At 32.4% G+C, this 26,576-nt stretch overlaps 3 protein-coding genes across 6 annotated transcripts; all 3 read left to right on the forward strand.

Moving 5' to 3' along the window:
- Nucleotides 1-228: 228 nt before the first annotated feature.
- On the forward strand, nucleotides 229-4,313 carry LOC105768474 (cytochrome b561 and DOMON domain-containing protein At4g12980). Of its 2 annotated transcripts, none has more exons than XM_012588402.2 (3): nucleotides 229-915; nucleotides 3,405-3,671; nucleotides 3,799-4,313. In XM_012588402.2, the coding sequence occupies exons 1-3, from the start codon at nucleotides 235-237 to the stop codon at nucleotides 4,153-4,155; spliced, it is 1,305 nt and encodes a 434-aa protein (XP_012443856.1). In that variant the 5' UTR covers nucleotides 229-234; the 3' UTR covers nucleotides 4,156-4,313. The 2 variants fall into 2 exon arrangements, with proteins under 2 accessions (XP_012443856.1, XP_012443858.1); XM_012588404.2 differs by having other exon boundaries at nucleotides 3,405-3,662.
- A 6,580-nt stretch (nucleotides 4,314-10,893) lies between these two features.
- LOC105768476 (uncharacterized) lies at nucleotides 10,894-13,853 on the forward strand. 2 transcript variants are annotated; one of them, XM_012588407.2, is made up of 7 exons: nucleotides 10,894-11,187; nucleotides 11,271-11,337; nucleotides 12,537-12,583; nucleotides 12,695-12,782; nucleotides 12,946-13,079; nucleotides 13,233-13,331; nucleotides 13,544-13,853. In XM_012588407.2, the coding sequence occupies exons 1-7, from the start codon at nucleotides 10,966-10,968 to the stop codon at nucleotides 13,550-13,552; spliced, it is 666 nt and encodes a 221-aa protein (XP_012443861.1). In that variant the 5' UTR covers nucleotides 10,894-10,965; the 3' UTR covers nucleotides 13,553-13,853. The 2 variants fall into 2 exon arrangements, with proteins under 2 accessions (XP_012443861.1, XP_012443860.1); XM_012588406.2 differs by having other exon boundaries at nucleotides 10,898-11,187; nucleotides 13,578-13,853.
- A 408-nt stretch (nucleotides 13,854-14,261) lies between these two features.
- Nucleotides 14,262-22,929, forward strand: LOC105768475 (1,4-alpha-glucan-branching enzyme 3, chloroplastic/amyloplastic). Of its 2 annotated transcripts, XM_012588405.2 has the most exons (20): nucleotides 14,264-14,705; nucleotides 15,209-15,345; nucleotides 16,229-16,906; nucleotides 16,998-17,170; nucleotides 17,261-17,350; nucleotides 17,528-17,603; nucleotides 18,013-18,120; nucleotides 18,420-18,510; nucleotides 18,653-18,754; nucleotides 19,271-19,373; nucleotides 19,756-19,893; nucleotides 20,155-20,226; nucleotides 20,335-20,439; nucleotides 20,731-20,808; nucleotides 20,917-21,027; nucleotides 21,248-21,328; nucleotides 21,428-21,532; nucleotides 22,192-22,277; nucleotides 22,349-22,403; nucleotides 22,646-22,929. In XM_012588405.2, exons 1-20 carry the CDS (start codon nucleotides 14,416-14,418, stop codon nucleotides 22,676-22,678), a joined length of 2,712 nt encoding a protein of 903 aa, XP_012443859.1. In that variant the 5' UTR covers nucleotides 14,264-14,415; the 3' UTR covers nucleotides 22,679-22,929. The 2 variants fall into 2 exon arrangements, 1 of the variants encoding a protein (XP_012443859.1); XR_008195849.1 differs by lacking the exons at nucleotides 22,192-22,277; nucleotides 22,349-22,403; nucleotides 22,646-22,929 and having other exon boundaries at nucleotides 14,262-14,705; nucleotides 20,731-20,843; nucleotides 21,428-21,504.
- The last annotated feature ends 3,647 nt before the right edge of the window (nucleotides 22,930-26,576 follow it).

A 26,576-nucleotide genomic window follows, 5' to 3' on the forward strand; every position in this document is an offset into this window, starting at 1 on the left:
TCCCTTTAAAAGTGTTGAAAATTTTAACCCCTAAATCTTGACACCAAAATCCACTATTATTAACAGGGTTTGGACTTATGGTATTTGAGTGCCAAATGGTAGCTTTAACCACTGTTTCAACAAGAGATGATGGGATGTTGATGACGTACATAAACATATATCTCTCTCACACTTTTATATATATAAAAGGGAAGGGCTATCATTATCAACCCATCCAAAAAAGGAAAAACAAAAATGCAATCCTTTGCTTTGGATACCATTTTCATATTGATCTCACTGTCCTCTCTTTCCATTGTTGTTTCTAGTTCCAAACCTTTGAATCCATGCAATGGTGATTTCTTACACATCCAAGCTTACAAACAGATGCAAAACCAAACAAACACCACCCAATGCAAAAAACTCTCATCATTACAAGCTCAATTCGCTTGGAACTACCACAAAACCAGTCACAACCAAACCCAACTCAACATCCTCATAGGCACCAAGTTGATCGCTAGCACGGGTTGGTTAGCATGGGGCATTAACCCTGACTTACCAAGAATGGTTGGGACTAGAGCTATAATTGCTGTTAAAGTCCCAAACCAAATTACTCCATCGGTGAACACTTACAATATCACCAAAGACATACAACTTGGGTGTAAGCTTCAACCTTCGGGCATTGATTTCAAGGTTCAAAACATGACAGTTGTTGATGATAAGGATGTTGGGTTTTTTTCTGTGTTTGCTACTTTGGTTCTACCTCAAAGATACAATGTTTCGAGTTTGAACCATGTGTGGCAAGTTGGGTATTGTGTAGATGGATTGGAACCCAAGATGCATGAGGCGAGTTTGGGGAATTTAGATAGCAAAGAGGTTTTGGATTTGGAGACTGGGGATTGTCAGAACATTGGACAACATAGGCGACATATGAGAAAGGTAAAATCAAAACTTCTTTAGTCCCTCTCAGTTTTCATATTGATTAAATTTGTATCTTTCAATTTAATCCCTGATAATTTCGAAAGCAAACAACTAAGAACAAATTAATCACATTGTTAATATTTTTTCGTCAATTGTCCATTTTTTTATTGATTTGATAACAAATTTAGCTTTCAAGGTTTACACGTTTTATTAATTTGGCATTGATTTAACAAATTTAGCTCATAACATTAACACATTTTGTCAATATTTACACAAAATAAAAAATATTAAGAGCCAAATTTATTATTATACCAATCAAAATTATGAACCATTGACGAAAAATATTAATACTATAATTAATTATCCTTAATTGCTCGTTTTTCAAAATTAACAGATATTACATTATTCTATATTTTGAGTGTGAAAGGAACATTAATATTTTAAGGAAAAAGGGTCAAATTATTAGGGTTTTAGTCATTGTAATATACTTGCCTTGGGGATGGGTTTAGTTAATATTACTTTAATTTAAAGAAAATAATGCATTTTAGCCTATTCAATCCACGTTCTTTTGCTCGACAATAATACCAATATTAACTTATATAGATGTAATTAATGATATAGATGTACTTTTTAAATAGTCATCTAATGGTGTTAATGATTTAGATTCAACCATGATTAATAATAATAGGAAGACTAAATTATATTAAATTAAATATTGATAATAAATCTTTAAGTAGAATATAATATAGAGACAAAAACCCAAATTTGATAAAAAAATGATTTATAGACAATGTAGTAGAGATTTTAATGGGTCGAGATCAGGTTGGAATATGAATGGTGTCAATAACAAATAGTTGTCTAAGTTCGATATAGAATATGGATTTGAATTTTATAAAGTCTATCTATATTTGTAAATGGTCAATCCAAACTTGCTTAAGTTTAATTTTTTTAATTATTCTAAAAAATATTATTTTATTTAATATTTTAATATTTTTATTGTTTTCATATATTTTTCTTTTATTAAATTTAAAAATAAATAATTTAATATATTTTAAATATTTATATTTTAGTATACATTACATAATTTATAAAAGGCATAATGATAAATTTAGCTTCTAACATTTATTTATTTAGTCGCGTAGTCTTAATATTTTTTTCAAATTATTTTGACTCCCAACCTTCAAAATTGTTAAATTGTTAAATTATTGACAACAAATCTTTCAGTAGATAATATAAGGACGAGAATCAAAATTTGACAAAAAGAACACGGACCATATAGTTAAATACTAATAGTTGGTTCATTGGCAAACTTGTATTTAAGAACTTTGGAATTATTGGCTGAATGAAATATAGGTGTTTATGGACAGAGTTGGGACAGAGAAGGGATTGTATGAAACTATGATTTTACGTCACCCCTATCATTTTCTAATAAAAAAATGACAAATCAAATTTTTCCTCTTGATTTGTCATTTTTCCATTGGAAAGGAATAAGGATGACATGGAATCACAGTTTCATACAATCATTTCTCAGTTGGGACATGTTTGGTATTAATATTAATATCACACGTACAGACAGAATATGGATTTCAAATTTTGCACAAATCCCTCCAAATTCGTTTAAGGCTATCCATTTTTTTAAATTATTTTTATATTTAGTAATTTTAATTTTTACCAACGTCATATATATATTCTTTTATTAATTTTTTAAACATAAACAATTTAAATATTTTTAATATTTATATTTTTAGCTCTAATGTTTATTTTTGTCACTTTAGTCCTAATTCTTTTTTAATTACTTTGACCCTTAGCCTTCAAATTTTAGTCAAATTACTTTCTTTGAATGGAAATTCTTATTAGATTGTTAAATTTTAATGATTCGATGACATGGTAGCATGTGTAATAGTCCATTTAAGCTTCATAGTTTTTTTTTTAAAAAAGCATAAAAGATATTAAAAGTTCATAAAATATTTTTAAAAATATTATCCACACTCGTAATGAAATATGTTGTGTAATAGACCACTATGCTGTCATGCTAGTGCCATTAAAAATTTAACAATTCAGTCAGCTTTTCCATAAAAAAAAACAAACAATGTGACTAAAATTTAAAGGTTGAAGACCAAAGTAATAAAAAAATAGGGCTAAAGTGACAAAAAAAAGATAAACGTTACAGGTTAAATTTATTATTATGCCTATATAAAATTAAAAGAAAACAACTGGTTGAGCCTTAACTCAGTTGACATTGGCATTGTTGCCAGTGCAAGAGGACGTCAGTTTAAGTGCGCTGAAGTGCATTATTCTCTTATTTAAGGGTTGAGAGGCTCTGGGTAATTCTAAACATTGAATCGAAAAAATAAAAGAAAAGAAAACAACATGGTTTAAACTTCAAAAACAAATTGGGTCAGGTTGGAACCTTAATTATTGGAGTTAAACAATCCTTGAACATGTCTCATTTGAATAAACTACCATTGATTTTAATTTTTTTCTCTTTTATGTTTTCCATTTGATAGGTCCATGGGATTTTGAACATCATAGGATGGGGAACATTGTTGCCTATTGGAGTGATTGTTGCAAGGTACTTCAAACAATTTCCAATTAAACTTGATCCTTGCTGGTACTACTTTCATTACTCTTGCCAAGTTGTTGGTTACATCCTTGGAACCGCTGGCTGGGGACTTGGACTATTCCTAGGACATGAATCCAAATACTATACCTTCCATTCGCACCGCGTCCTCGGCATCTGCATTTTCGGGTTCACTACCTTGCAAGTAACCCAAGTAACCTCTTCCTTTTTTTTTTTTGTTGTCATTCTATTCATTAAATGCAAATAGATCTGTTAATTGGGTGAGTCGAATTGATTTTGAATTGAATCAGTATTGATTAACTTTTTTTAAACGGTTGCAGATATTAGCATTTCAATTCAAGCCGACCCAAGAAGACGAGTATCGAAAGCATTGGAATGTTTATCACCATTTCCTTGGGTATGCATTACTTGTAATGATCCCAGTGAACATATATAAAGGGATTAAGTTACTAAAGCCTGATAATATAACTTGGAAATGGACATACAATGGGATCTTAGTGTTGTTAGGAGTGGTGGTTTTGGCTTTTGAGATTCTCACTTGGGCTGTATTCTTATACAAAAAATGTTGTAAAAAAACTGTGGAAGAATCAAGTCCAAGAAGGGTTGAAATTGAAGAAGATAGTAAGGGGCAAACTAATGAAGGATCAAGTCCAAGGAAGACTGAAGTTGAAGAATGAGCTTTGATTCATGACTTTCACTTATATGCCTTGTCTTATGTAGAATGTTAATACCCGATTTTTACTTGTGAATGAAGTAGTTCTTTGGGGATTCGAAACCAATGAATGGTTTTACATGATTGACAAACCTATAATATGTAATTTATTATTTTTTATAATTTGTTTTTTATTTTTTTAATTAAATTTAGTTATTAATATTTCTAAAATAATCAAATCGTTTTTTTATGAAAATGTCGATTGAAGCAATAATCTTTTAATGATGTTGGCATGATAACCTGTCTGATAATCCATGTATATTTCATGCTGACATGACACTATTTGTCTTATATGTCTTACCTGTAATGACTCAGTTTTCAGTACTACTAAAAATTACAGTTTCAAGATCCTGTTTTTGTAAAGCGAGTCCATAAATATTAAATACAAATATTTATAGAATTATTATATAGGTGAATTGAAATTTGGATAATCAATTTAGCCGAAATTGTGATTAATTAGGGCTTAGGGACTAAATTATAAAATCTAATCGCCATAGATTTTTAATTAGAAAATGGCTTGAGGACTTAAATTATAATTAACCTAATGTCCAAAATGAAAATTAAATCATTTTTCAATAGGTGATAGTTCATTATGATGACACCACTAAATTATGATTAAAGGTTAATTATACTAATTAACTTATGTTTAATTAAATTAATTAAGATTAATTAGTGGTTAATATTAATATAAAAGATACATTAAAAGGAAAGTAATCAAAAATTTTCACTTTCAAACCGTGCAAAAAAGAAAAAAATAATAAGGAACGCCATCTTTGTAAGGGTTTTAGCTTTAAATTTCAAGTAAGTTTTGGTTTTTTTTTATCTTGGAAGTTTGATTAACCTAACCCAAGGATCAATTTTGAAAATTTGATGAGATTTCATTGTTAATTTCTTGAAGTTTTAGGTGTTAAATTGATAGAAATTAAGTTTAGTTTAAGAAAAGGACTAAATTCTAAAGCTTGATTGATAGTTTTGTACATTAGGGACCAAATTGAATAAAATGTAAAATTGACTATAGGAATAAGAACTAGAAGGTCCGTAATAAATAATTGTGAAATTAGATTTCAAACTGAAGTTTTAAATTGAAAGTTATGTTAACCCTAGTTTTAGGGACTAAACTGAAAAAATTGTATGAGTTGACAATTAATTGTGAATTGGTTGATAGTTGATAGTGCTATATGTTTTGTGTCAACCCATAGCTAACTTCGAACGTGATTGATCGAGAGGGAAAGGAAAATCTAAAGCTGTCGACAAGTAGCTCAGAATTCTAAATAATGTCGAGGCGCACCAAATCTTTCCATCCAATCTAGATTCCGCCAAAAAAAGCCTCTTGCTTCAATTCGCTGCGAATATTGAAATCCTATTTTTGCAATTACCCATCTGCTTTATCGCCTTAGACTAACAATGTTGAGTCGTACTTTCTAAAAGTACGTGGAAACTCTACGTTTGCGCACCCTTGACAATTCCACGTAAATATAGTAATTCCAAAATCCATTAATTTAAATAAAGATGGCACTCTTTTTTATTGTTGGGCATTGTCTTGCACATCCTTAGTCTCCCCCACATCTGTAAGAACTTCTATTACCAAACCTTGCTGCAACTGACTTTGGAGAAGTTCAACAATGTTACTAATTGACTTTGTCAAGGGAACTTTGGGGGCTGAGGCCTTAAAGGGGCTCCATTTCTCCCTTATGGTCTTATTAAGTCTTCTATTATTATTAATCCCACTGATCTTCCCCCTCCACTCCTCAAACTACCAGAGTCTACTCGAAATACCAAAGCCCCTGTACCTCGCTGCTACCATAATCAGAGGCTTGGGGCGAACATATTCTTTGAATGTCTTCCCGGATCGAGGATTCCTTCCGTCGGGGTCACTAGCACTTCCTACAGATCTTCAAGCCCAAGCGAGGCTTGGATAGACGAATAACCTTCAAATTATTTTCATTGCCACAGCCCTGAAGCCCCCACACTTCTCTCAAATTTTCAGTCATCACTGTGCTGCGCGAGTGACCATCAATTCGCAAACCCTCTTTCTCTTCTACCTCAGGGTCCATCGGAATAGGGGTTGTTCGCGCTTCCTTCGGGAGTTCATCGTTCTGCGTCAGGTAAGAGCTCCTCAGCTTTCTAACCCTAATCAGAGATGTAACCGGGCTTTCCCTACCTAATTTGGTTTGCATCAGTCCAATTGCTATGGACTCGTCCTTGTAAACTTCATTGGGTCGTTCCCTTCCAATGAGTCAATAATGCCCTAGCTCCAAATAACCTGACTTTTTCTTATGGGCCCACTACTGTTGAAGGCTCATAATCGACGCATTGACCCCCTCTCCGATTCCCAGCTCCAACGGGCCTGACCTTTGTTGGCCCATAATTATTCCAAGTCCACTTTTATGCATAGGCCCCTGGATTCCCCTTCCCCCATCAGCTGAATGACCATCACCCTCTTTCTGTTGTTCCAAGCCGAAGGAGATAAGCCCCTTACTATTGTTAGAGACTGAACTACTGGGCCAGCTCTCATTTGGCCCATATCAGTCCTCAACCCAGTACCCTTCCCTTGCACCCCTTCCTCCTTTACTAAGGTTTTCAGTGCTTGGAACCTGGAGGCGCGCAATTTTTTTCGTTGTTTCCCTTCGCCATTCTAGAATGTTGCCTACATTTCCTCTCCACTAGCATCCACGGGCCATAGTTGCTCGTGTCTATCGTCGATTCAACCAGGTTCAAGGCTAAGTTCGTCCTATGTTCTTCCTTGCCATTTGCACCCCTCGCTTCTGAATCCTCTAGTCTCTTTACCTCATTAGGGCAGAGCACTTTCACATGGCCGTAGTGCCTATACGAGAAACAAACAGTGGGTAGATACTCATATTCTACCCACTGCAAAACCCCATTGACCAGCACTTGAGATATCAATACCTTCTCCAAGTTTACGTACATCGTCATCCCCGCAAACCTCGCTTGAACCCCGGTATCCTTGTTAAAATCGAGCTTAGCAACTTTCCCTATTGTCCTCCTTATATCCCCCAAAACCTTCTTTTTGTACATATGCCCAGGCAGATTTGGGAGCTAAATCCAAGACATAACCATGCTTGGATAAACTTATAATGTGCTAAAATCCATTGTCCAAGGTTGAACCGTTAGGTATTGCCCATACACAATCCATTGCCCCTGGCACAACACTTTCTCAAAATCTTCTGGATTCTGAAATTTCGCCAAGAGGCGACTGTTTTCAACATTCATTAAGCGAAACGGCTGAAAAGGCTTCTAGAGGGCACAAACCTTATTGTGAAGCATCAAATATCCGGTACTTCGTCTAAGGAGCTTGACTACCACTATACGAGACATGTTTTTGGTGAGAATTTGGTTCACCCGTTCAGAGAACTTAATTGACAGAATCCCATTAACCAATGAGCGCACAATATCAGCCTCTGAAAACTCAAAGTCCCTATCGTCATCAAGAGATCCTGATGTTTCTGATCGTTCCTCGGCCCTAAAGCCAGTTCCCACCAAACAATCCTTCCATGATCTAGGTTTTCCTGTGATCGGGATTGGCTTCATAACCATATCTAATTCTCCCTTCGCTTCTCAAATGTGAACTTTCTTAGTCAACTGACTGACACAATCACCTTCATCGCTGCTCTCATGCTCTGATTGCATGAGGAAGTATATTAGTATTTAGAATTATTGTTAATAAAAATAAATCATAGTCAAATATATCTAAATATTAATAAAATCTCTTATATTCTCAAAAATAAAAATAATTTTCTTTTTTAATATATATTTTTGTTTTTCAAGTCTTTCTTTTATTATGTGTTTGTTTGAAGGAAAATATTTCTGCATTTTGTTATATTTATTTCATAGAAAATAGCTTGATCAACGGAAAATAACTTAGAGGTCAATGGAAATTAATTCATTTTTCTGTAAAATTACTTACACTTTTAAAAAGCATAAATTATTTTTCAGAAAATAACTCATTTATGGGTAATTTTATTTTTATATAAAAATTAACTTGAATCAAGTCTAATGTTATTATATTAATAATAAAATTTTAATTTTAAAAATAAATAATATATGAATATCAAATATTTTAATTTCCAATATTATTAAAAATACATATTTAATTATTTATATTTAATAATATAATAAATTATTAATTTAATTAATTATTTTAATAAATTATTTAATATTAAAATTTTATTTTAAAATAAATTTTAAATAATATTATTCATATATTGTTGAAAATATTTATATTTATATTTATATTTATATTTTAATAATAGATATGTATTAAAATTATGAATATATTAATAATAAATGTTTTATAGTGTAAAATATTAATTTTTAATTATATAAATATGGATATTTGTTTAAATAATATTTAGTTTTATATCACTTCTAGACCTGTCTATGGGCCGGGCCAGGCCCACAAAAAAATTTCAGCCTGTTTACCAGTCCCGGGCCCGGCCCAGCCCGAATTATGGGCCTGAGATTTTGCCCAGGCCCGGCCCAGAGAAAAAATATGAGGCCCAAGCCCGGCCTGACCCGGCCTGTTTTTTATTAAAATTAAAATTAAAATTATTTTTTAATAAAATTAAAACTAATTGTTATTAAAATTAATTGTTAGTAAAATTATCAAATTATTAATTATTGTAATAAAATCTAACATTTGATTAGTAAATTTATCAAATTATTAATTGTATTAATTGTTGTAATAAAATCTAACATTTGATTAGTAAATTTATCAAATTATTAATTGTATTAATTGTATTAATTGTTGTAGTAAAATCTAACATTTGATTAGTAAAACAAACTTGATGTTTTATTATTATTATTTTGTAACACTAGTCAAGAAATGAAAGTAAATAAACTTAAAATAAAAACTATTATATTTTAAAAATAAAAATATATATATTTAATATTTTTGGGCGGGCCGAGGCAAAAAAAATCTTGCCGAGACCGGCCCGTTTTTAAGCAGCCTAAATTTTTCTTAAACCCATATTTGGGCCTATATTTTTAGAACCCTCCCATATTTGATTGGTAGTCAAGCCCATGGGCAGTCTAATCACTTCCAACTAGACATCCATGTTACAAATCATTTCTTGAATATAATAATTCAAGTTTGTTTTACTAATCAAATATTAGATTTTGTTACAACAATTAATACAATTAATACAATTAATAATTTGATAAATTTACTAATCAAATGTTAGATTTTATTACAACAATTAATACAATTAATAATTTGATAAATTTACTAATCAAATGTTAGATTTTATTACAACAATTAATACAATTAACAATTAATAATTTGATAATTTTACGAACAATTAGTTTAATTTTATTAAAAAATAATTTTAATTAAAAACAGGCCGGGTCGGGCCGGGCTCGGGCCTCATATTTTTTCTCCGGGCCAGGCCTGGGCAAAATCTCAGGCCCATATTTCGGGCCGGGCTGGGCCGGGCCCGGGCCTGGTAAACGGGTTGAAATTTTTTGTGGGCCCGGCCCGGCCCATGGACAGGTCTACTTCCAACTCTAATGTGTTAATATTTACTCTAATATATGTAATATATGTTAATTAAATTAAGTTTTAATTAGATAATATTTATTATTAAGTTTATATATTATATTAATTATTATAAAATATTATCTTATCATAAAATAAATTTCGATTGTAAAAAGAAATGCTACTATAATATTTTGTAACAAATATATTTTTGTTGTATTTGTTTCACTAATAACAACTTTTAAAAATGATTTTAGAAAAATCTACCAAACAATAAAAATATTTTACATTATCATCCAAACACCGAAAACATTTGCTTTTCTAGAAAATTAATCCATTTTTCAGAAATCATTTTCAAAAATTGTTACTTAGCCTAAATGAAAATTGGAAGTTGATTTATCAAATTTTAATTTTTATAAATTAATTTATTGTTAACTATTAAAATAAAAATATTTGAATAATATTTTTTCATTATATTTTATTTTCAAACCACCAAAATCAATATCAAATGGTAAATTTAAATTAAAAAATAAAAGTTTGTGGTAAAATTTAATAAAATTCAAAGTTTAAAGGCAAAATTCAATCATATAAAAGTTAAAGTGGTAAATTTACTTATGTTCTTAAAGTGTAATTACAAATATCAATCAAAATAGGGTAAATTACACCCAAGGTTACTATACTATTAGTAAGTTTATGTTTTAGTCATTCAACTTTAAAATATTACAAAATGGTTATTGAACCATTCAAAAGTTTTCATTTAAGTCATTAAACTATTTGAAAGTTTTTATTTAAGTCACTAGATTGTTAAGTTTTTTTAAGCCTGACTAGTGAGCTCCAAGCTACGATTCGACAATTTGTACGGTACTTGTCGACAAGTAGAATATATCTTAAATCTAATTTGATATGGCAACAATATCAGAGATCCAAGAAGAAATTTATTTGAATTTTGGTTTACAGATTCATGACGTTCCAATCAAATGATGTGAATAGAAAAAGCTATACAACAACAATTTTAACAGTCCAATTACTTAAATAAATTTTTTTGAATAATTCAATAACTATTTTATAACGTTTTAAAATTAAATGAGCAAAACGTAAACTTACTAATAATTTAATAAAATTTACCAATCAAAATAAAGTAAAATAATTAATTAAATTCATATCATCTTTTTTGATGGACCAAACATTAAGCTTCCATTTCTAAATTTCCTCGTCCATATAAAAACCAATAAAATAGAAGAGATATATTTCACATTTATTTTTCTCTAACAAAATCCAAAAATGGCGGCTCCGGCGGTGGAGGGAGTAGCCGTGACGGCCCTCCGATCGGTCCTACTCCGAGTCCGACAGGCAGCTGAACGGGCGGCTACTCAACCCGAACGGGTCCGGGTTGTGGCCGTTTCGAAGACTAAACCCGTGTCACTCATCCGCCAAATTTACGACGCCGGTCACCGCTGTTTCGGTGAAAATTATGTCCAAGAATTTGTTCAAAAAGCCCCTCAGGTATTTTTATTGGAAAATATAAATCCAATTTGGAAAAAAATTGCTTCCTAATTTTCTATTTTTATTATTAATTTTTTTGGCAGCTGCCTGAGGATATTGAGTGGCATTTTATTGGACATTTACAGAGCAACAAAGTTAAAACCCTTCTCGGTATGGTAAAATTTCCCAAATTTTTTCTCTTATTGAGATTAAATTTAATTATTTTTGCAAGCATTTTTTACGATTTAATTTAAAGTTGTTCTTTAATTTATAACATAAAATTGTGAAATTGAAATTTGTATCTTCAAATTTTGAAAGTAAATTTCAATCTTTATGTAATTCGTTTATTTAGTTTAAATGGTCAAATTTTATTAATTTTATTATATGAGAAAAGACAGAAACAATCTCATAAAATATAATTTAATTTGTATATGATTAGGTATTTTAGTAATTTCATATATGAGTTGATATCTGCTTACTCATGACATCAACTAGTAAAACACTTATTTTATGTTTAGGATTTATTTATAATTTTTTACTGATAATTCCTTGTGTGCTTTGGTTTTAGCTGTAAAAATAGCATAAGATTGCCATTTTCATTTATGTTTAGCATTGGAAAGGTGTTTTAATGCATTGTTTTTCTTTTTACTTGAATCAAATAGAAGTAACATATAACCACCAAAGTTAGGTGAGATGGTTAGGATCTCTCCTACCTTAACCAATGGTCGAGAGTTCAATTCTCGCCTTGGGTATGGAGCAGCATCTATCCCCTTAATGGGCCTACAGAATGCGGAGGATTAATTACTGTGCTCGCTCCAGTTGAGACTTTGATAAATCAAAAAAGAAAAAAAAAAGTAACATGTTAAAATTTAATAAATTTTAATTAAACAATCCTTAAATGCTGCCTATAGGCATTTTCATGAAGCTCTTATTAGCTATGCTATTCAGACTCACATGTGAGTGTTGGATGCTGATATGTACCCGGCACAGGTATATTCAACTTTAAGTTAGTTTCTCCACAGGGACGAAGCCAAAAAATTGCTTTAGGAGGGGTAGAGATGAATCATAAATTTTTGCTGGGCCAAAGTGCAATTTTACCATTATACTAGCATATAATTTCATAAAATTTTAAGGGATTAAATGACAAATCTACCATTTTGGGGGGAGAGGGCCAAGGCCACTGCCTGTCCCCCTTTGTCTTTGCCCCTGTTTCTCCATATATATATATTTTAAGTATCATATCTCGAAACTCATGTCTGGATACACAATAAAACACTTGAGTATGTTTAGGAAAATGAAGAATCGAAGCAACATAGCTTACCAATATAATAGTTTCTTTCCCTTTAAGTTTGTTGTTTCTCTAAATGCAGGTGGAGTGCCAAATCTAGCCTTTTTTCAGGGTGTTGATAATGAGAAGGTGAAGACTTAGCCCTATCTCTGTTCTTTATTTTTTGTGTATGTAAGGGAAAGTTATGTATTCAGTTTTCGTCCGGGCCGAGTTTTGAGCAATCATACATCTTGTGTTTAGATCGCAAACCATCTTGACCGTGCAGTTTTGAGCCTTGAGAGAAACCCTTTGAAGATTTTTGTACAAGTAAATACAAGTGGAGAACCATGTGAGTCCCTCTAGTTTTAAGATTCGAATATTCAGTTCGATTTTCTTTGACCTTTGTAGGAATATCATTTAGCGTTTTGTATTCGAATCATATGTTTTCCATATGTAAACCTTGTCTAAAAGCCGATAGGACCAATCAATTGATTGCCTTGATGTCATTTCAGCAAAATCTGGGATAGATCCATCAGGCTGTGTTCGGCTTGCAGAACATGTTAAATTGCATTGTCCGCATTTGGAGTTTTCTGGTTTAATGACGATAGGGATGCCGGACTACACATCAACACCGGAGAACTTCAGGGTAATGAATTAGTCCCTATATCTTTTTTCTCTGATGTTGTTCGTTATTTTGGCACTCCTGAACCCGAATTAGGCTTTCTTCTATTCCTTCCTTTCATATATTCTGTCATTGGATAACATGCTTCGGCATTGTTTTGTATCTTGTGATGAATAGACACTATCGAAGTGTAGAGTTGAGGTTTGTAAGGCACTTGGAATGACAGAAGATCAATGCGAGCTATCGATGGGCATGTCCGGTGACTTTGAACAAGCGGTAAGGAATACCTCTAAAAAAAGTAGAAGTCGGTTTAAGTCGAGTCAGGTCGGGGGGGTATGGGGGCAGATACAAGTCTTCTAAAAGTTTCATCATGACTCAAAGATTGATTGAAAACTCTTTAGAAAAGGCTAGAATGTGGATATCATCTGTTTTGTTGTCGTCGATACATACATCTCGTGTTTGATTAAACATCTCTATGCCGATTGCAGCATTGGTGAATGTCACTCACTAGTCTTTTTGCAGATTGAAATGGGGAGTACAAATGTGAGGATTGGGTCCACCATTTTTGGACCAAGGGACTATTCAAAGAAGCAGCCAAATTGATGGCTAAAGAATTTGTTGAATATATATTTATATCCAATTCCATTCTATCATTTATTGACAAAAATTACCACATCCATGTAACTTTTTACTTATATGAAGTGTATTGTATAGCCTTTGTAGTTATTGGCTCACTTATGATGGGACTCACTTCAATCACACTTATGCCAATGAGAAAATTATAAACAAAGTTATCAAGTTTTTATTCTTTTAATGATTTCTTTTGTACATTTGTTTTCAGGGTCTAGAGTTCAAATATACCATTTTCAAATTCAAATTTTATATTTTTATTATTAGAATTTAGTTCATCTACTTTTTGGATTTTAAAATCTAGATGTAATCGTTAACATTGTTAATTATTTTTGTTAAATTTAGGGGTCTAATTGTTAACAATGTCGTAATAAAGTTAAATTTAACAAAATAATTTTAATATCATTAGCAATTGAATTTAAATTTTGAAATCTGAATAAAAAAAAATTAAATTTTAAATTTACTAAGAATAAAGAGCTGGAAAAATAGTAGGTATCAATTTGAATATTAAAGTAAAACTGAGGTACCACATTCAAAAGTAAAACTGAGGTACCACATTCAAAAGCCCTATTTTAACACTAATTTTAAAGAAAGGGGTGGGATTTCTTTGCCCGAGTCAACTCAAAAACCTCTGATTTAACTCGGTACCCGACTTCTCTTATCTTAAACCTCACTGAAACACTCTCTCGACTCTCTAGCTTTGTCTCAAAACCCAAAAATTTTCTCAGAAATGGCTTCACTTTCTCTCCAACCCAAATTTTCTCTACATCCAAACAACTCAATTCTCCATTTCCACCCCCAAAACAAACCTCAAATAATCTTCTTCACCAGAAAAGTAAAAATAAAAACAAAAACAAAATGCTCTTCTATAGACCCCCAACAACAACAACAAAAGCAACGAGAAAGTTTCACCAGGAAAAAGAAAAGTGTGACTGAAACTGAGAAAGGAGTTGACCCAGTTGGGTTTTTGACGAAATTAGGAATTACCCATAAGGCCTTTGCTCAGTTTCTTCGTGAAAGGTATGGGTTTTTTTAGTTTTTGGTTAGCAAGAAAGTGAAGGAAAAAAGAGCATGGTTTTATTAGCTGAAAAGAATTTATAAGGAAAAAACTTGGAATGCTTGAGGTGTATGTTTACGGTCATTAATCTTAGGGATAAATATCAAATAACTTTGGTCTAATCTGTAATTTGATACTTGAAACTTGAATTGTGTTCATATATATATATATATATATATATCATGAAACTTGAATTATTTGGTATGTAATATATCAACGCAAAGTGGATGCTAATCCGATAATATTGTTAGTGATTTATGAAGCAAAGTTCATTAATGATAATGCATATTGGATCGAAGTTCATGAATAATTTTGCTATTTATCCCTTATTTTTGTTGTTAAAGAAAACTAAGTCCCTTTATTTTCCATTCTTTAAGCATTGGATTTTTGTTTATTTTTACTGTCTATTTAGATTATATAGTGTTTTTCATTTTATTGTTATTATCTTTTTAAATATGTTTTGTAGGTATAAATCATTGAAGGATCTTAAAGCTGAAATCTTTACACGCCACCTCAATCTTCAAGAGATGGCTTCTGGATTTGAGATATTGGGCACGCATCGACACAAAGAGCATCGAGTGGACTATATGGACTGGGCACCAGGTTTGGCCATAGCTTATATTCTTATCAAATTCGAACCTTGATTTTACCTGTGAATCGAATTCTTTGTACCATGATTTTACATTAGTTTTTTTCATATGAGCTTTTCAATACCTTTATATTAGTTTTGACCATTCGGTTTATATCAGTCTTTATCATATTAGCTTTTTATTATGTTTAGCTCTTGTTTAATTTTGGTTGAAAATTCAGTTTACTTGATTAAGTATGTTACTGGATGGGATTCTTTGTATAACTCCCATCATATGAGCTTTTCGAGTAAAAGTACCATGGTGGCCCCTTTAGTAGGAGTTGGATTGTATTTTGCCCTCTCTACTTAGAAAATGAGCAAATTATCCCCTATACCTTAGAGCAAACTGGTCCTTTTGTTAAATTTTACATCGTTTTTGCTGTTAAAAACTGGTCATTGTATGTCAACATGAGGTACACACGGCACACCACATGTCACTGTTTATTATTCCGTCAGCCATGTTAGTTTTTAATAGTACAAATGGATGAAAATTTTAACATAAAGGACCAATTTGCCATTTGATCTAACTTATAGGGACTATTTTGCTCATTTTTTAAATAAAAGGGGCAAAATACAATTGAACTCCCTAGTACAAGGGCCTCTGTGGTACTTTTATTGAGCTTTTCAATATGTTTACATTAGTTTTGATCACATGAGCTTTTCCATATGTTTAGGTCTTATCAATAGTTGGTCACAATTCAGTTTACTTGATTATGTATTTACCTGATGGGACTTTTCATAGCTAGTTTCTCAACATGTATGTACTTGAGAATGTCCGTAAATAAACCTACTCATTTTTGTGTTCAAGCCAATGTTGTATTCTTTGTCATTTGTAAAAACTGAGTGTGTTATAAACAGGTGCTCGGTATTGTGCACTAGTTGGTGACTTCAACGGTTGGTCACCTACAACGAATGCTGCAAGAGAGGGTCTTTATGGCCATGATGATTATGGATACTGGTTTATAATTCTTGAAGATAAATTGAGGGAAGGAGAAGAACCGGATGAACTGTATTTTCAGCAATATAACTATGTTGATGATTATGATAAAGGAGATAGTGGTGTTACCATTGATGAGGTTTTTCAGAGAGCAAATGATGAGTACTGGGAACCTGGAGAAGACCGCTTTATTAAAAACCGTTTTGAATTGCCAGCTAAGTTATATGAGCGACTATTTGGGCCTAATGGACCTCAAACCCTAGAGGAGTTAGGAGAAATACCAGATGCAGAAACCAGATATAAGGCACATAAGGAACTGCATAAAGATGATCCACCAAGTAATTTACCTCCGTTTGATGTGATTGATAATGGAAAAGAATATGATATTTTCAATGTCGTGGCTGATCCTGCTTGGCAAGAGAAGTTCCGAAATAAGAAGCCTCCCCTGGCATACTGGACCGAGATTCGCAAAGGAAGAAAGGCATGGTTGAAAAAGTACTCTCCAGCTATTCCTCATGGAAGCAAGTACAGGGTGTATTTCAATACTCCTGATGGGCCCTTAGAACGAGTTCCAGCTTGGGCTACTTTCATTCAACCAGGTAAGTACTCTCGGATCGATAAAATTGACCGGAAAAGCAACATTCCAACAGTTCCAAATGAGTTTTTATGCACTTTGTTTATTATGTTCAGATGCAGAGGGGAAGCAAGCTTATGCAATTCACTGGGAACCGCCACCTGAACACACATACAAGTGGAAACATACAGCAATAAAACCCCCAAAGTCATTGCGCATTTACGAGTGTCATGTTGGAATTAGTGGATCAGAGCCCAAAATATCTTCTTTCAATGATTTTACAGAGAGGGTGCCTCTCCAATTGTTGAATTCTTCATTTGTATGTGTTGTGATTTGGTTGTTGTTTTCCTCTCCTTCACACTATGCTTTTCAATTGCAGGTTCTTCCTCATGTAAAGAGAGCTGGATATAATGCAATCCAGTTGATTGGGATCGTTGAACATAAAGATTATTTCACTGTTGGTTATAGAGTGAGTTAAACATTCTTCCCCTTCCCTTTCTTCTCTAAGATTTAACATGTTTATCTGACTTTGATCTCCACTTCTTTGTTTCAAAACTCCGAATTGTGGACTGAGAATCTTCTTGTTTCATGCTTCTCACCTTTATTTTATAGTTATATGATGTCTAACATTTTTATGGTGATGCAGGTCACGAACTTTTTCGCAGTCAGCAGCCGATATGGCACACCAGAGGACTTCAAGCGTTTGGTCGATGAAGCACATGGTCACTATTTTCTTCAATTCTCTCATTTCTACATCAATCTTAAAGTTTTAGTTGTATTTGCAAGTGATGAACTAACTGCATCTAAAGCTGCTTCTATCTACTAAAAGTAACTCTTATGACTATAACGATAAAAAGTGAATCAATGATTGACAAGAATTTAGATGATGTGGTATATAAGCTTTAGTGTTAAAGATCCCGAATGTCATAAGTTAAACCGGTAGAATTGAATTGACATACGGTAGTCTGAAGAGAAATACAAGTTATGCTTATAATAGAAATACTCATGAGATAGGTATTTGTCATGGCTCGTTATATGTTATATTAGGAATGAATACTGCTTCTCTCAGCATATAATAATCTTTTTTCTGGTTAATAAATGTAATACCTTGCCTTTTCAAACCTTTTTCAGGGCTTGGATTGCTGGTCTTTTTAGACATAGTGCATTCCTACTCTGCTGCAGATGAGATGGTTGGACTATCACGTTTCGATGGATCAAATGATTGTTACTTTCATACCGGTAAACATTTTTCGTTTTCATTTTCAATAATCAAGCTGTGTTTGGTATTCGGTTCTTGATCTCATTTACGTAATAAACTCGCATTTAGTATGATGCCTTCTCAGACATCTTGGGATTTTTGTTTGGGATGCTGATATGAGACATAATACTCGTGATCTTCGTAGTTCTTTTCTGGCTTTTTCTGTAGGAATTTATATGAATGAAATAGATTGGCATATAACTGCAGTATGGATAGAATATCGCCTTTTATTTGGTGTATGACAGTTTCTTTCGTTATTTCGAACCATCTGCACTTCTAGGTAAACGAGGACATCACAAGTACTGGGGCACCCGAATGTTTAAATACAGTGATCTTGATGTACTGCATTTTCTCCTTTCAAATTTGAATTGGTAAATGTCGTGAATTTTTTTTTTCTTCTTTTGTTTTTTGCTTTTTGGTTTCGTGAATTGTAAGTTGATCTTTCGGGAAGTAACTTATGTTCCTTTTTTGGAAGGCCATATTAGCATTGACGATGAGATAATCCTTGAGCAGGTGGATTTCCGAGTATAAGATTGATGGTTTCCATTTCCATTCACTAGCGTCAATGCTGTATACACACAATGGCTTTGCTTCATTTACCGGTGACTTGGAAGAGTAAGATATCAAATATCTTTCTTTTGTAGCAACCTCCTTCCCGAGGTAGAAAGTAGTTGGTTGCATGTAGACTGTCCGATATCTGGGAAGGTTCAAGCAAAAAAATTAGGCTTGAAAAATGGGTTTGGGTAAAAGTTTAAGCCCGTTTAAAATGTGCCGGACTTGGGCTCCAACTTTCACAGCCCAACCTAACCCATTTTTCACTTTAATAATATTTTAATTTTCTTTTTATATATTATGTAATTTATATCATATGGAAACTAAAAATATAATAGTATATTTGTAAATATTAAAAGATATGTTGTTTATGTTTATTGACGTTAAATCAACATCATATTATTCATTCTGGAAAATTACCGTAGACACCTAAACCAGAGAAATTTTATGTAAAACTTAGGTGAAGTTAAGTCCACTATTTAATCCATTGTTCTGTAATCTTTCCTGTGCTCTAGAAGGAATTATTTGATTATATATGTCTAGAAGGAATTATTTGATTATTTATGTGCTTTATTGCAGGTACTGTAATCAATATGTTGACAATGATGCCGTAAAGTACCTCATTTTGGCAAATGAGATACTTCATGCTCTTCATCCTAATATAATAACCATTGCTGAAGATGTAAGTATCATGATTTTTCTGCTGTCTTTTTCCAGTGAAGCCAAATTGTTTCACTGTTTTTTTCTCTAAACTATCTTTGGAAACCAAAATTTTCATCTAGACAGAACTAGCTACGAAACTGTTCTGTTAGCTAAACCGTGTTTGGCTTGGTTGATTGTTCATAATGTATGGTCTTAATATTATCTCCGGTACCTTTATTTTCTGTATGTTTGGATATGGTATTGCTTCAATCAACTCGGGTCTTTCTTATTTTTTTAACACCAGGCTGTTCTGTACTTTCATTAAGTTAAACTTTGTTTATTCTCAAGAACATTTTCATATCGAGCTTTATTTATATCATTTGTGGACTTAAAAATTAATTCCCATCTCCTTTAATGCTCAGGCGACGTTTTACCCTGGATTATGTGAACCGACGTCTCAAGGTGGTCTTGGATTCGATTATCACGTCAATCTCTCTGCATCGGAAATGTGGTTGTCTTTGCTCAAGAACACTCCTGACCATGAGTGGAGCATGAGCAAGGTTGTGTTGGTTGTTTTATATGATTAGTATAGATTCTCAGCATCATGTTGTTATCGCCTATGTTTCTCCAAATCTTAATTTTTCTTGAAATACTCATCTCCAACACCCGCGTTTGATACATATTTGGATAAAGTTTAACATACTCATGTATGACACTAACACCCAAGTTCAAGTAACGTGAGGCAGCAGGGGTTCATTCTTTCCGAGTATATATTTTTCTTTCTATTATCGGCAGTAACTCTACGTCCCTTTTTGCAACAGATCACGAGCACATTGCTAGGCAACAAAAATTATGCAGATAAAATGCTTGTCTATGCCGAAAATCACAACCAAGTACCCGTCTTTTCTTGTATATCAAAAGCTTTATTTGAATGGATTAAGTTCTTGAGCTATAAATATGTTAGACTGATGCTAACAAGCCATTAATATCTTGTATGTCAGTCGATATCCGGAGGGCAGTCATTGGCAGAGATATTACTGAGTCAAGGAAATGACAAAGCTCCTCAATCAAATGAATTATTGCTAAGAGGATCTTCGTTACTCAAGGTATTCGATATTTCCACTTGCTTTTTTACTCTTTGCTACGTATTTGGTTCATCTTTGTTGATCTTTTGTATTAACTAGCCCTTTTTGTCTCCGTAATATAAGACGTACCGGTTAAATCATCAAGCATTATTTTAGAACGATTTTTTATAATGAGTATATCTCTGCCAAACATATACCTCTAAGAGAGACTCACTCTAAAGTCCGAGTAACTTAACTTTAACATAGTCCGAGTAACTTCAGTGATTTTATCTGGTATGTTGATTCCTAATCGATTTTGTTTCCATTAACTAGATGACCAAACTGATTACATTCACAATCGGTGGCCGTGGGTATCTGAACTTCATGGGGAATGAGTTCGGGCATCCAAAAGTGAGGATGATTTTTCTTGTACTTTTCCTAGAAGAGTGAGGATGATTTTCCTTTTACTTTTCCTAGAAGACTTTGTTTCTTGTGATTAACGGTCTTTCGATTTTCCAGAGGGTTGAGTTCCCAATGCCGAGCAACAACTTCTCGTTTTCGCTGGCTAACCGATGCTGGGATCTTCTAGAAAAGGAAGGAGTATATCAGGATTTATTTCGGTTTGATAAGGTAACAGAACCCAATTACTGTAGGGTAGAGCCCTTTTTATTGACACGTGCGTGTTCTAAGCTCGGGTTTCTTTACGCTTCTTGCAACTTAAGAATCGGAAAATGTGCTAGAACTACTAATGTGTATCCATTAATTCGATTACGTTTTCCCTTTGGCTGCAAATTTCAAGCAAAAATAGGCATTGGTCACGAAATCATACTTTTTTCTTTGCAACTTTTAGGACATGATGAAATTGGACAAAAACGAAAGGGTACTTTCGAGAGGATTGCCGAACATCCACCATGTGAACGACACTAATATGGTATAATGCCTTCGATCTCTCTCCCGTATTCAGCTCAGCTATTTGACAGATTAATACAATATAATTTTCTTATTAATTTAATTACTCGTATATACACAGGTAATATCCTACTTAAGAGGTCCTCTTCTCTTCGTTTTCAATTTTCACCCCACAGATTCTTATGAAAGATACTGCATCGGTGTGGACGAAGCTGGCGAGTATCAGGTAAGGAATAAGTTTTCTTGGGGGTTAATATACTATTTGATACCTAAATTTGACTTTAATGTTCAATTTGGTACCCGAGTTTGGCTTCAATGTTGGCTTTGCTACCTGAATGCTTTCAATTTGGTACCTAAGGTTCTTTTTATTCCAATTTGGTACCTTAATTTGGCTTTTTCAATGTTCAATTTGGTACTTAAGATTTTTTCTTTGTCTCAATTAAGTACCTATGTTTCTTTTTTTTTTACTAAAGCACGCGCATCAAACATTTATTGCGCCACATGATGTTATTTGATTTGGATACCAAATTGAACCTTGAAATCAAACTCAGGTACGAAATTGGAACAAAAAAAAAAAACTCAAGTTCGGAATTAAACTTTGAAGCCAAACTCAAGTACCAAATGATACATTAACCCTTTTCTTGGGTTACGAAATTTCTTCTTTATAAATAGATATAGTTTCTCTTCACAACTAGGCATGACCACAGATAAACGAAGAGGGAAATCTAAACTAATGGACATAACTTCGTTTGTGTTTGCGGTCGTGTACGTTTAGTGTTTGTTTGTTTCGAGGAATTCTTGAGCTCATGCAGCATGAATAGTTTACGGTCTAGTAACCACCCTATGCATTTCAAAATGGAGCTCAAATATCGTACGGTGTTACAGGTCATACTGAACACCGATGAAAGAAGATATGGAGGTCAGGGGATTGTAAAAGAGGAACAGTATCTTCAACGAACCATTAGCAAAAGGTAGTTATCGACTTCCCTGATATATTCTTACTGTATTTTATAGTAACAATCTATCATCTGAATTTTCGCAGGGCTGATGGTCTACGAAACTGCATCGAGGTTTCACTGCCGAGTAGGACTGCACAGGTCGGTAAAACTCGGATGAATTATGGTGTTGTTTCTCATTTTTATGAGTTCATTCGATCGAAACCTTTCCGACTTTATGTATTTGCTGCTGTTAACCTTGGTGCAAGCAAAGATTTGGACTCGTTTGAACAGAAATCTTCATTGAGCCAAATGTTGTTCTACCAAATCCAGCATGTCAGTCAAGTTCTGGGGAGTTTTTTTTTTTTTTTTTTTAATCTTAATCGGCATTCCGGTTTTTGCAGGTGTACAAGTTAAGCCGGATTTTGAGAATATGAAGACAGTTTTTACTCTCGGAAGAAGTTCGATCTTGATTCAACGAACATACCATGAGTAATATAGGTTATAATCGTGAAGGGTTTGTTAGGGGTTAGTGTAGAATTTCAGCATATATGTATAGAAGAGTAACCCACTTACACAGTGTAAAACTATAATTTTATACCCTTACTATATTTTTGTGCGATTAATATTTTAACGATTCAACTGTTAAATGTATCAATATGATTGTACATGTAAATTTTCAAACCGATCTAATGTCTATCATATCAATCTAAAAAAGTATAAATATTAATATTTATTGAGCGGGTGAAAGTTTTTATGCAAAATAAATAGTTGAGAATTTTAATTTATATCAATTTGTCATGCATGATCTAATTAATATAAATTTTTATTTAATTACATTTTGTCCCTCTATTCAAAAATGAGCAAATTAATCTCTAGACATAGTGTTAATTGTTAAAAGAGCAAAGCGGTTTTTTCTATTAAAATATTCATCTATTTGTATAGTTGTTGAAGTTAGTGTGGCTGACAAAATAATTAGTAATTGACATGTGGTTTGTTATGTGTACCTTATGGTAACGTACAGGGATTATTTTTTACAGCAGAAATGGATGAATTTTCTAACAGAATAACTCGTTTACACTTTGATCTAATAAATAGGTACTAATTTGGTCATTTTTTGAGTAGAATGGGTAAAATACAATCTGATTTTTAATAAAAAAAAATACCCATATTACTTTTATCGTAAGTAGAGGTGCTCATGGGTCGGGTAGTATTCGGGTTGGACCTAAGCATGATATTAACATACTTTATACTTTTCTAAACCCAGCTCGACTCGAAATATGGGCTTAAAATTTTGCTCAAACCCACCCATATTTATAAAATACTAACTCAAACTCATTTTAGGGTTGCCCATATTTTTTTTATTTTTTTATTTATAGTATATTATTTTAATATTAATAACTTTATACAATTCTTATTTATTAAATTTTTTTATATAGTCATCTTAAAATTATTTTAATGTTTTATATTATAGTATGATATATTTAGTATGAGTTTTTTTTAATATGCTCTAAATTACATAGTATATAAAAATATCATAATATAAAGTACTATAAACTTAAAAATAGATCGGGTTGGGCTGGGCTCGGGCTTTGAATGTTCAAGCCTAATCCCAACCCATATATTCAAATGGGTCTAATTTTTTTACCTGAGCCCATTTTTTAGGCCTAATATTTTTATCAAAATCTTTCTAAATTTCGAGTGAACCTTCAAGTAGAAGTGTGCAAATTTCGGGTAAAACTGAATTAATTCGGTCGGGGATCGGTTAATAATTTTTTTGGAAGTTCGGTTAACAGTTAATTCAGTTCAAAATTAATCGGTTAACCGAATTAACTAAATTAATCGAACTTAATAAATAATATTATAATATATAAGTATTAGCCCACTGCCCACCCAGACTCAGGCCCCAACCACCGGCCCACCCCCAACACTTCTAAGTCCAAAAATAATTTAAATTATTTAATAATTTAATAAATAAAAATAAAAACCCTAAAACTAAAATTAAAAATCACGCACAGTCACAGAAACGAGAAATCTCTAACCCTCAAAATTTAAAATCTCTAATTTGAAATCTCATAAAATCTCTACTGCCAGTGTTAGTCACCTCTGTGAACCGTCCGGCGTCCACCAATCACACCGTCCAGCATCCACCAGGTCACCATCATCGTTCGACGTTCGTTCGCCATTGGCCATCGCAGTTATGCACCCTCGATTTAGACTTCGCCCACCACCGTCGACATCCTGCTTCTGTTAACACCAAGCTTAGTTTCTCGATATAGATTGACAAAGGAAACTTGTTTAATCGAGTCAATAAGGCTATCATTGTAGGGTTGGATGCTGATATTAATGTTTTGGATTTAGAAATTAATAATGCTCCTGGGTTTATAGGCTGATGACCATGAGCAATAAGTGAAAAGAATAGACATTCTGGTGAGTTCTGATTCTTAATTGTTGATTGTGGGTAAGATTTGTTGATAGGGGAATGGTGGTAAGTTTTTCAAATTTCCCTTTTTGGTCCATGTTTATGAGTTATATCTATTTTTTTTCACCCGATATTTTTGGGTTTGAATTAAAATTTGTTGATGTTGTAGATTGGTGGGAAATTCTGGTTTAGAGGTGTCCATGGGTCGGGTGGCCCGGCCCGGCCCGGCCCGACGGCTCGCCTGAAATATGGGAGGGTTCGAGTAAAAATAGAGTCTCGAAATATGGGTTTAGACAAAAAGAATTAGGCCCGTTTAGAAAATGGGCCAGGCCTCTGGCACCACTTTTTTGACCTGGCCCGGCCTGAATATCATAAATAAATAAATATTTTTATTTTTTTAATTTTAAAATAAATTTTTAGTGTTTATTTTAAAAATGGGTCGGGCAGGTCTCGGGCTTAAGATTTTTTCCCGGGCTGGGCCTGGACAAAATTTTAGGCCCATAGTTCTGGTCGAGCCTAGACCTAGGACACGAGCCGAAATTTTTTCTGGGCCCGGCCCGGCCCATGAACACCTCTATTTTGTTTGCTGCATTTGAATTTAAGTTAGAATTTTGTGCAATTCAATGATTGAAGTTTTTTACTAGCAAAGGTTGATCCATCGGTTAATTTTTTATATGTTTTATATTTATTTTAACTAAAAGTTAAAAAACATATAAATTAATCAAAAAAGTTAGGTTTGGTTAATTTTTTTGAAAAAAATTTGGTTTGGTTAACGGATAAGGGTTTAAAAGGGTCGGTTAATTCGATTAATGTTAATTCGGGTTGGTTAACCAATTGAACACTCTACCTTCAGGTCAGGACGAATAGTCCAGCCCAGGTCTAACTGTAAGTTTGAACTTGTCTTTTGCCAAAAAAAAAAGTTTTTGAAAATTTTTATTAACGAATGTAACTGTAAGGTAAACTATTATTATTGTTTTACTCCTAATTAAATGATATTTGACAGTATATAATGTTGGTTTAAAAATAGTGTATTCACACTTTACTTTTTAGCCATATTATATATACTATTGTTTTCAAATAAGATAATTTTTATAACATAAAAAATTTCTTAAAATTTATAATGAGATTGTAAAAAAATAAAAATTAATTCATTGTTTTAAGGGTTATTATTAAATAGATCATCAGGGTGAAGTCAAATAACTTTTTAGAAAATTTATTAGAGGAGTCGAAATTAAATTATAATTTTTACGATGGTAAAATATAATTTTTAAAGGATTAAATTAAAATTTTATCATTTTTATAGAGTTCAAAGTATACTTTTACCTTTATTACTTTAAAATTTTAAAAAGCCAAAATAAAAAAATTTCTTATTTTAAGGGGACTGGGCACCTGCTAGCCCCCCTAAATTCGCCCTAATAAATCATGAAACAATTTTCACAAAAATGATTTCATGTCTTCATTTATTCATTTATTTTTAAATATAATTTAAGGATTTTTGTCATTATTTAAATATTTTTAAATCATATATCAAATAAATATTATAATTGTAATCATATATTAAATTAAATAAATATTGTAATACCATAATTTTTTTAAATTAATGTCTTTCTTAAAATATTATTTTCTTTAAAAATTAGTATCTTTTAAAATTAAAACACTTGGAATGATTTTTTTAAAATTGAAATTTTAAAGTTAAATTTTATATTTCACTATTAAAAATTTGTTGAATTACATATTAATAAAATTTATAATATATCGTAATATATTTTATTAATATTCGTGCATCGCATGGATAAAAAAATTAATGTAATATATTTAAGATTTGTATAGGAATTGTGTACGCAAATAAAAAGCGCGTAAGTTGATAATGGTTGATAAACTTGGAACGACGCAGAAGGAAAGCAAGTTGGCAA

The sequence above is a fragment of the Gossypium raimondii genome, chromosome 5, assembly GCF_025698545.1.
Source record: "Gossypium raimondii isolate GPD5lz chromosome 5, ASM2569854v1, whole genome shotgun sequence".
Lineage (NCBI taxonomy): Eukaryota > Viridiplantae > Streptophyta > Magnoliopsida > Malvales > Malvaceae > Gossypium > Gossypium raimondii.

What these genes read in the sequence shown, in the direction of transcription:
- LOC105768474 (XM_012588402.2), top strand. Translation starts at nt 235, where the DNA reads ATGCAATCCTTTGCTTTGGATACCATTTTCATATTGATCTCACTGTCC. An exon ending in ATAGGCGACATATGAGAAAG is followed by an intron (nt 916 to 3,404) that starts GTAAAATCAAAA and finishes TCCATTTGATAG; the next exon opens with GTCCATGGGATTTTGAACAT. An exon ending in CTACCTTGCAAGTAACCCAA is followed by an intron (nt 3,672 to 3,798) that starts GTAACCTCTTCC and finishes AAACGGTTGCAG; the next exon opens with ATATTAGCATTTCAATTCAA.
- LOC105768476 (XM_012588406.2), top strand. Translation starts at nt 10,966, where the DNA reads ATGGCGGCTCCGGCGGTGGAGGGAGTAGCCGTGACGGCCCTCCGATCG. An exon ending in AAATACAAGTGGAGAACCAT is followed by an intron (nt 12,783 to 12,945) that starts GTGAGTCCCTCT and finishes ATGTCATTTCAG; the next exon opens with CAAAATCTGGGATAGATCCA. An exon ending in CAACACCGGAGAACTTCAGG is followed by an intron (nt 13,080 to 13,232) that starts GTAATGAATTAG and finishes TGTGATGAATAG; the next exon opens with ACACTATCGAAGTGTAGAGT.
- LOC105768475 (XM_012588405.2), top strand. Translation starts at nt 14,416, where the DNA reads ATGGCTTCACTTTCTCTCCAACCCAAATTTTCTCTACATCCAAACAAC. An exon ending in TCAATGATTTTACAGAGAGG is followed by an intron (nt 17,171 to 17,260) that starts GTGCCTCTCCAA and finishes TTTCAATTGCAG; the next exon opens with GTTCTTCCTCATGTAAAGAG. An exon ending in ATGAGTGGAGCATGAGCAAG is followed by an intron (nt 19,894 to 20,154) that starts GTTGTGTTGGTT and finishes TTTTTGCAACAG; the next exon opens with ATCACGAGCACATTGCTAGG.